This window comes from Cornus florida, unplaced genomic scaffold, assembly GCF_030987335.1.
Source record: "Cornus florida cultivar Cherokee Brave unplaced genomic scaffold, ASM3098733v1 CherokeeBrave_3.0.0_Hap2_Chr09, whole genome shotgun sequence".
In the NCBI taxonomy this organism is placed as follows: Eukaryota; Viridiplantae; Streptophyta; class Magnoliopsida; order Cornales; family Cornaceae; genus Cornus; species Cornus florida.
Window position 1 is genome coordinate 81,112,094 of NW_026775579.1, and position 9,754 is coordinate 81,121,847.

Sequence of the window (9,754 nt, forward strand, 5' to 3'; positions counted from 1 at the left end):
ATGACAATTTGTCTCGCGGGACGGTACTTGCCCCACCCACTCCTTTTATAGTAGTTTTGAGGGATCGTTTAGCTTATTTTGAACGGAAATTATTTTTATTAATTAAAATCCTTATGGGTTCAGGGCGGGGGCAGGGGAGGTCACCCCGTCCCGTATAGGTAGGTAAATTATTAAATTATTTTTATTTTATTAGTATATATAGTTAGCTGTATAAACCTTATATCACATTCACTTACTTTCTCAATCGTTTTAGAGAGCGGCAGAGGCTAGGATGGATCTAGGAATTCATATGGGGACAAATTTATATAGAGGGTTTTTTTTTTGTTTTTTTTTTTTTATAATTTCAGTGGGGCAATTTCAAAATTTTATGAGTACAAATGCAAAAAAGTATAAATTTAGAGGTGTAAAATATAATAATAAAAATTTTATGTGGGGGAATCCGTGCCTAGGAAGAGCCCTACGAATTAAGAACATTCGTACCCTTAAATTTTATATTAAATTATTAATTGCTCATTTTTATGAATGCTTTTAATAGTTATATAATTGTATTTGAGGAAAATAATTAAAGACTGAGGAGAAATTCTGGAACTAAACAAGGCAGGGCAAGTGCTTGCAGGGCGAAAAAGTAAAATGGGGCGAGGATGAGTGAAAAGACCCCTCATTTAGGCGGTTTTGAGTAGGGTTTCTAAACGATTGTGGGAGAAGGTACACCAGTTTAAAATTGTCCTATTGGCATCCCTATTGTTAACTATTTTCTTTGGATGTAAAATTAAAAAAAAAAAAAAAATTCAGTGTTTGATTTGTCATAAAATATTTACAAAAAATATATATTAAAACTTAACAAAAATAAAATGAGTAAAGCTGGAGGAGGGATAATCAGCCTCAGCTTGGCTTTTTTTTTTTAATATGTTTTTTCTAGAAGTCCAAGCAAACCGCGAACAAATGATCAATTGTAGTACCATCTAGACTATGTCAGTTGATCATGACAACAAGTTTCTGGAGAAAAAAAAAAAAAAAATTTCAACCACCCTAACACCAACACACGACACAAATTGTCTGAAATATGAATTCCATGAATTTCGTGTAAAAGCAATTAAAATAACATTCACACAAAGCAGTGTGATAAAAGAATAGGAATTCAGTCAAAATAAAAAATTGGAGGGGCAAAAATGAAAAATGAAAGCTATTGAATAAATGGTAGACTGGTGGTGGTCTCGCAGCGAAAAGAGCACAAAAAAGTCTATAATATAAATCGTCATCACATTCACCGGTAAGGTGGTTGAGACCTCCGCCCAGTTTCGATGCAGTCGAGGAAAAACCCATTTCCTCACTCATCAACAACACCCACCATCTCTTCTTCCTCCTACAAGTATCTCTCTCTCTAACCCGCTTTCTCTCTCTAAAGCACCCCCTTTCTCTCTCTCTCACTACCCAGTGCTCAGCAATGGCTCACCTTTTGCACACTTCCTTCATCCCAGCCTCTCCATCTCTTCGCCGTCTCTCTATCCCTTCTTCCCCTTCGCTCCACACCACTAGAAAACCCCTAATTGAGGCGAAGATCAGAGAGATTTTCATGCCGGCTCTGAGCTCGACGATGACGGAGGGCAAGATCGTGTCGTGGGTCAAGTCCGAGGGGGACAAGCTCTCCAAGGGCGAGAGCGTGGTGGTCGTCGAGTCTGACAAGGCCGACATGGACGTCGAGACCTTCTACGACGGCTACTTGGCCGCCATCATGGTCGAAGAGGGCGGGGTCGCCGCCGTCGGATCCGCCATCGCTCTCCTCGCCGAAACTGAAGACGAAATCAACCAAGCCAAATCAAAGGCCTCTAGTTCTTCATCGTCATCTGCCGCAATCTCTGATTCGCCGCCAGCAGTGGAGAAATCGGTGGAAGTTGAGGCAGCTAATTCTGCCCCTACTCCGCCATCGGTGGTGAAATCTGCGGTGGCTGCATCGTCCGTACACCCAGCGTCGGAAGGGGGGAAGAGGGTTGTGGCGTCTCCATACGCGAAGAAGCTGGCGAAGGAATTGAAGGTGGATTTGAGTGGTGTGGTGGGGAGTGGCCCAATGGGGAGGATTGTTGCTAAGGATGTTGAGGCCGCGGCCGCGAATTTGGCAGCTGTGTCGCCGGAGGTGGTGAAACCAAGTGTGACTCCGTCGCTGGCTAAGGCTTCAGACGGTTTGGGGATTGAATTAGGGTCGGTTGTCCCCTTTACCACAATGCAGGGTGCGGTTAGTAGGAATATGGTGGAAAGTCTGGCCGTGCCGACTTTCAGAGTCGGTTACACAATTACAACTAACGCTCTTGATGCTCTGTACAAGAAGGTGAGAAATTGCTCTACTCAATGATAAATCATGGTCTATATAGTTTACTTATATTTATAAAATTTGGACCAAACTGTGAGTTTTGATGAACATTTGCTAAATTTGGAAAACTTCATATTGGGAAATTGGGGAAAGGTAAACAATTATGTTAAAATGTATAGTGGAATGTGATGAAAATGCAGTCAGAATTTGGCTGGAATTTGTTTAGAACTTAAAAAATGAAATTGGTCTGAAGTCAACAAATAATCCATTAACTCAGACTTGTTAGGATTTAACTTGAGTCCCAAGTTGACTGTAATTCTTGACTTTGAGGTGGTATCATGAGCTCATGGTGATTTGCTACATAATTCAGGTTCTCTGGAATGATGCTTTGTTGTTTCATTTATTCAATCATGTTGTGACCTAGTGATTTATGGGTATTATAAATTTTTCAGATAAAGTCAAAGGGAGTAACAATGACAGCGTTGCTAGCAAAGGCAACAGCGCTTGCATTGGCTAAACATCCTGTTGTAAATTCTAGTTGTAGAGATGGTAAGAGCTTTACATATAATAGTAGTATCAATATTGCGGTTGCTGTGGCAATAGATGGCGGGTTGATTACGCCAGTGCTTCAGGATGCTGATAAGGTAAATGCTAATTTTCTCTTCTTAATCTAGTCTTAGTTGCCTTGGGAGTTTTCTAGCTCTGGATTGTTTTATTGAAAGGGGCCTTGTGGCAATATTTATTTTAGGTTGACTTATATTCATTGTCAAGAAAGTGGAAGGAGTTGGTTGACAAGGCCCGGGCCAAGCAGCTGCAGCCTCATGAATATACAACGGGTATGAGATCTCTCCTTGCATGTACCCTTGTTTCTTAGGCAACAGAAGGTGTTTCCTTGTGGAGTAGATTATTAGATATATATATATATTTTGTCTGCCATCTACCTGTCTTTGATTAACATAATAAATTGGTTCCATCTTGTTTCTTGTATACTTGATCTCTATCTGTTTCTACTTTTAAGGCATTAATCTTTATCGTGGTATCTGCTGGCAGATATCCAATAAGCTACAATACTACAATAATATTGAAAGAAAGCACTGATTCCCTTGATTTATAATTTTTAATAATATTAGTTTCTTCGACTTATAAAATGTTAGTAGTTGCTACGCGTTCTCTTGAAAAATTTAAAACCGCACATTAGATGAGATGTAGCTCCATCTGAACTTATGTGCTGTCCTTCTAACATGAAAAAATAGTTGCTTTGACCAAGGAGAAAGGTGGCTTGGCAGGAAGAGGATTGTACCAGGATAACTTGTAAATGCGCGCGCGCGCGCACACACACATATATATTCTGATTAGAATATGTCTTCTTAACCTTGCATGTCTTGAGATATATAGCCATTTTGGTACAACTGAGTTCAATATGTATCTTAAAAGAAAACTTTTATTATGTGTTTGATTTTCTGATTATTATGGCTTCATTTCATCTCCGATTCTGTTCCTGCAATCTCTCAGTTGTGTTTGAAGGATTATATATTTGGACTGTTGGTGTTGCCATAATAAGCGTAATGTCAGACATGTGAATTGGTATGAGTGTCACAAATTCTTCTAATTTTACACAGAACATAAGAAGTAAGTTGATAGATTCTCTATTTTACCGAAAGAAGAATCTCAAAATCCCCTCATCACATGTAGCAAATGAATTTAAAGGTGCTTATCAAGTAACCACAATATCCCTTCGAAAAATATGTGTCTCAACTGTTTTTATGTTTGCCTGAAACTGAGAGAAGTCCGTACTTGTGAACTGAACTGCTACTAAGGGTTCATTTTGCACTCAATTTATTCTAGTTCATGTGATGCCTCCTACTTGTGTAGATGTGTTTTAAAACTGTGCTTGCCAAGAAGGTGCAAAGGGGACAATATTGCACTGTGTGAGGTGGGTCCTGACAGATGGTATCAGAACCAATCCTCAAACGAAATATGATGGGAGGGTGCACAAGCCGTGAGTGTCATGCCAAGAATGCTGGGTCGGGGGGGGGGGGGGGGGGGGGAACGGGTCTTGACAATTGACACGTGATATTTTATGACCAATCTTGAAGTATCATGGTGCAGATGTTGACCACTAGAAATGTTAGACAATTAATGACTCAAGAAATCATATTGAAGCCATTTAAAATTCTACAGTGTGACTTATATTTTGCCCATCGTTGAGAGAACAAAATCAGCTCTTCTTGCTTTTTCAGAAATTGGGATGCTTATGCATTCATTTACAAAATAGTTTTAAGTAAAAAATAAAATAAAAAAACCTTATATTTTGCTCAACCTTCTCCTTTTTCAAAAAAAAAAAAAAAAAAATTGTATGAATAATGTTCCATGATATTATTTTTCTTATAAGTAATTTTGTTTCATGAAATTATAGCTTTAGTAACATAAATTAGTTATATAGATTCTATGCATAGCAAATTAGTAACTTCTGAAATACCCCTTTACCGTGAGCTCCAGGGATCTGTGGGCTGACAACTGGAGATAATTGATAAAAACCATCTCTTAATAGTTATTGCTTCTAAACGTGCTTGTTATTAGAATCTGTCCTTGAAATTTTTTGCTTTTTTATTTTTTGGGTTGGGTGCACGTCTTGATCATCAAACTTCATCGTGATGTTGAAATGCAATTTTAGTTCACACACTCAGGTTCCTTGTTCTCATCCTAATCTGTTTGACTTACAATTTTGTGTAGTGATCTTCATTCCCCCTCTCTCAAAACCTTCTGCTGTGGAATGCATCTCTCTCTCAAAACCTTCTGCTGTGGAATGCATTGTAGTTCCTACTCGTTTTATTTTCTTGTATGATATTTGAATCTAGTTTTTATAGGGAAAGATATTAAGTGTTAGAGAAAATCTATGTACTTGATGTATGATCAAGTAGTTTAGGTTCCTAACCCTCAAAAACATTCAATTATTTTTATTGACAGGATGATCCAGATCATGAGCTTCTCTGTAGTTTAGTTCTTCATGATGCCATGATCTATTTAAGTTATGATTTATTTTCAGGGAATCATTAACTAGTCGTACCAAGCAAAGGTCTTACCTTGTTTGAATGGAAGGAATTTTTCAGCATTCTCATCGTTCTCTTGTAGAATAGAACTGGTTGGGCTTTAGGTTGGGCTGTCCTTATGCATCCTTGCAATATGATATTGCTTGGGTTTCTTAAAAAGATGAAGTTGCAATGCATGTTATAGAAACTATTGAAGATTTAATGAAGGAATCAGTGGAGGAAAATCTTTCAGTAATTGATTTTGTTTCCTATTTTTGAAGATTTGGTGTTACTAGAGGAATTAGTAGAGAAAAATCCTCCTTGTTTCCTATTTTCTAATTCTTTCCATTCTCATAGTTTCTTCTTTTATACGAAGGAGTCTCCGCCAATGTATTGTGTATGAATTGAGAGAGTATTATAATAAAGTGATGTAGCCCTTTGGACTCTTTGTGTCGTGAATGTAGGCCCTAGTGGTTGAACTACGTAATATTTGTGTATTCTACTTGTTTTATTTATCTCTTCGCTCCTGTTTTATGCTTTACAACATGGTATTAGAGCCTAATTTCTCTTCTTAGGTTCGGACCCCTATTTTGGGATATTCCCAAGGGTTTCTCCGTGCTATTTGTGACTTGTTTGGGCTGCCGGTTTGTTCGGCAGTAATATTTTTCACCTTTGCCATATATCTGGTAGTTTTTATTGACGTGTTTGGGCTGCCCAATTGTCTTTGCCTTTGCCGTGTCTCCGGCAGTTTTTATCGACTTGTTTGGGCTGTCGGTCTGTTCGGTAGCATTGTCCTCGCCGTTGCTGTATCTCCGACAATTTTTTGTTAACTTGTTTGGGCTGCCGGTGTGTTCGGTAGCATTGTTCTTCGTCTTCGCTCTTCATCATTCACACTTGTTGTTACTCTTCATCTCAATGGCAAGTGACATTTATGCTCCAACTTGAAGGGGAGTATTGAAGATTTAATGGAGGAATCAGTGGAGGAGAATCTTTCAGTAATTGATGTTATTTCCTATTATTAAAGATTTGGTGTTACTAGAGGAATCAGTGGAAAAAAATCCTCTTTGTTTCCTATTTTCCAATTCTTTTCATTCTCATAATTTCTTCTCCTATATAAAGGAGCCTCCACTGTTGTATTGTGTATGAATTGAGGGAGTATTATTATAAAGTGATGTAGCCCTTTGGGCTCTTTGTGTCGTGGATGTAGGCCCTAGTGGTTGAACCACGTAATATATGTGTATTCTACTTGTTTTATTTATCTCTTTGCGTCCGTTTTATGCTTTACAACAGAAACATTGCTGATGCCTTTTCTTTTCCCTAGATTTTGATGGATAGAATCTTATGTAAGGAGAACTAAGAATGCCTGTGATCAAATGAGCTAGGGCTTTGAATTTTAGGTTTAATGGATGAGAATATAAGATTGGGGTTGAGGTGAATAAGGTTACATTGGTTGATGTTTAAGACTGATTTTGTAGTGAAATCAGTGGAAAGCTTGACAGCATGGAAAAGTAAAGGGCTTAAGGCTAGAAAGTTGGGCAGTTGAGTTGAGTTTTATGATGGAAGGCTCAAGGTTATGGAGATTAACTAGAGTTATTGAGGTGCTGTTTGTGATCAGATTATGCTTGACATTGTGAAAATAAACGAAAAAAGAAGAAAGAGAATAAGGGCTAGTTTGGTGTGCGTGAATGAAATGGAATGGAATGGGAATGAAACTAGGAATGGAATGGGAATGATGATTCCCATTCTCTTGTTTGGTTACAAACATGGAATGCATAAAAATGAAATGATGATTTCCTTTAACGTTTGGTTTGACTAATGTAAAAACTAAAATGGAATAAATTTATATTGTTTTCTCCAAATAATCTTTATCATTAATAAAAAATTTAACTAAAAAATTAACATCTAAAGAAATTTTATTCCAATCTAGGGTAGGAAGGAGGTCTGTAAGAATGAAATTGGGGCAAGAGATATAGAGAGAAAGTAGATAGAAGAAAGAAACTGGGCAAGTGAACGGAGGTGTTGGAGGTTGGGTTGGGTTGTGTGTTAAGAGAAGATGATGATGGCGGCGGGGAAGAAGGCTGGATTATGGAGAGGAGTATAACGGATCTCCTTCCTAAAAAAATCCTTCCTTTATTTATTTATTGGAATTGATTCACCCCTTCCATTAATTGAATACTACCTCAAAACACACAATGATTACCATACAGGGAAAAAAAATGTTCTTGATCTATTTATATTGCAAAGTATTTTTTGTACAATACGTGATGCATCGAAGAATATATATATATTAAAGTTACTGGATTATGGAAAGGAGTATAACAGATCCGTGATGAAGCAACATATGCATCGATGAATATATATATATATATATATATATAAAAGTTACTGGATTATGGAAAGGAGTATAACAGATTTAATATGAAGGGGTGGATTGGAAGAGAACAAAGACGTGATGGAAGAGATGATGAACGGTTTTTTTTGTCATAATTTTTTTAATTCTATTCCATGTGGGAATGAAATGCTCATTCCATTGCCAAAGAGAGGGAATGAAATAGTGGGAATGGTCATTCCCAAGAATGCCTCTTGATTCTCTTTCTAACTTTAATTTAACCTACCAAACACGGGAATGGAATAAAAACCATTCCCATTCCCTCTTAATTGATTCCATTCCGTCACACCAAACTAGCCCTAAGAGAATTTCAGCAAAGCCTTCTAGGATTCTTACCTGAAGGAGATTAATGGAGCCCTGTTTTGATTGTCCACACGAGATTCAGTGATCAAAACTTTTGAATCGTCCGAACAAGTTTGCTTACATAGAAGTTCATCTAACAAAAAATAGGAACTCCTCGAAGATAAAGTTTTTCCTAGAGTAGTTAAGATTTAACTAATTATAAACAAGGATTCTAAGCAAAATCCATAACCTAATACCTACTAAATAAAGATGAAGTTCCTAAATTACCGTTAGTAAAACGAAATCCATAACAAAATCCAGACACTATATAAAGATGAAATTCCTAAATTACCGTTAGTAAAATTGCCGAGCCAACCTTGAACGTGTAAAATGTGATTTTTAATTAAAAAAGCAATTTAACCAAAATTAAAACTGTCCACATTTAACACCAATGTAGGGATCACTCGGTCCATTTGTGTGGCAGTATGGCAAAAATGAACATCTCTCTCTCTCTCTCCTTTTACAAGGGTTTGTGTGGCAAAGAAACATACACACACTTATGTGAATTCCTATCGGTACAGGCTGCTATTATGGTAATTAGACCCTTTATCAGCCATCCTGCTATTATGGTTTTTGTAGCGCAGCTTAATTTTATTTCAACAGTAGGGCAAGAACCATGTTCCACATTTGCTTATCATGCCTTTTTGCTGGTGTTGCAGGTACCTTTACTCTATCTAACCTTGGAATGTTTGGTGTGGATCGCTTTGATGCCATTTTGCCACCAGGAACTGTAAGTGTTCATAATCAAATCTGAATGGCCTCATATTTGCTAGACAACCTATCAGAAGCATGTATAAATTTGTATTGCCACATTAAATGTGAGTGGAAATGTAACTTAGTCATTGCCATCTTACTTTTACAGGGTGCGATTATGGCTGTCGGAGCTTCTCAGCCCACTGTTGTTGCTACAAAGGATGGCCGGATTGGTATGAAAAATCAGATGCAGGTAATTTTTTTCCCATCATCTCCCCATTTTTCTTTAATCACGCTACCTTTTCTTTGAATTATTTATTGAATCTTACACTGGGAAACTGCAAAATCCACAGGTGAATGTTACGGCAGATCATCGGGTCATATATGGTGCTGATCTGGCTTCATTCTTGCAAACCCTAGCTAAGATTATCGAGGACCCTAAAGATCTTACCCTCTAAATTATTTGTATCATCTGAGAGATTACTTCCTTAGATTGTGTTTTTGTGGTTCTATTCTCTTAATTGTATGCTTGCAGAAAAATTCAGGAACTAAAATCACAACCTGCTCAAACAAATTTCAATGAACAGCAGGAACAAAATTTTGAAGAGCAATTTATTTGCATTTCCCTTTAATTAGTTTTCTTTAACTATTGAAGATGCACCTAATTACTGTCTATCAATTCTGGATTAATGAAGCTTTAGTTGTTGTCTTTTCACTGCAATATTCTTGTTCATTATTTTTCTGTAGTTGGAGTTCGAATAGGGAATTGAAGTTGCTAATTGCGTATCGGGGCCACTGAGATTTTTGGCTTGTAAATTCAGGTTGATAAGATTCTGCAAAATTGAGTTTGAAGAATGTATGGAGCCTTTTCAGTCAATCCCAGATGATTTCATTAGTGTCTGGAATTTGTTTAGTTGCATAATGTGAATTGGGATTTCACCAAGCAAGTTGTTGGATTGAAGCTTCATCTCCTGAGGGTTGATAAGATTTCCCAAA

General features: G+C 37.3%; 1 protein-coding gene across 1 annotated transcript; it reads left to right on the forward strand.

Annotated features, from left to right (window-relative positions):
* Positions 1–1,185: 1,185 nt before the first annotated feature.
* On the forward strand, positions 1,186–9,479 carry LOC132274615 (dihydrolipoyllysine-residue acetyltransferase component 5 of pyruvate dehydrogenase complex, chloroplastic). The gene is made up of 6 exons (XM_059775933.1): positions 1,186–2,323; positions 2,758–2,949; positions 3,054–3,141; positions 8,725–8,795; positions 8,928–9,011; positions 9,112–9,479. The coding sequence occupies exons 1-6, from the start codon at positions 1,445–1,447 to the stop codon at positions 9,214–9,216; spliced, it is 1,419 nt and encodes a 472-aa protein (XP_059631916.1). The 5' UTR covers positions 1,186–1,444; the 3' UTR covers positions 9,217–9,479.
* The last annotated feature ends 275 nt before the right edge of the window (positions 9,480–9,754 follow it).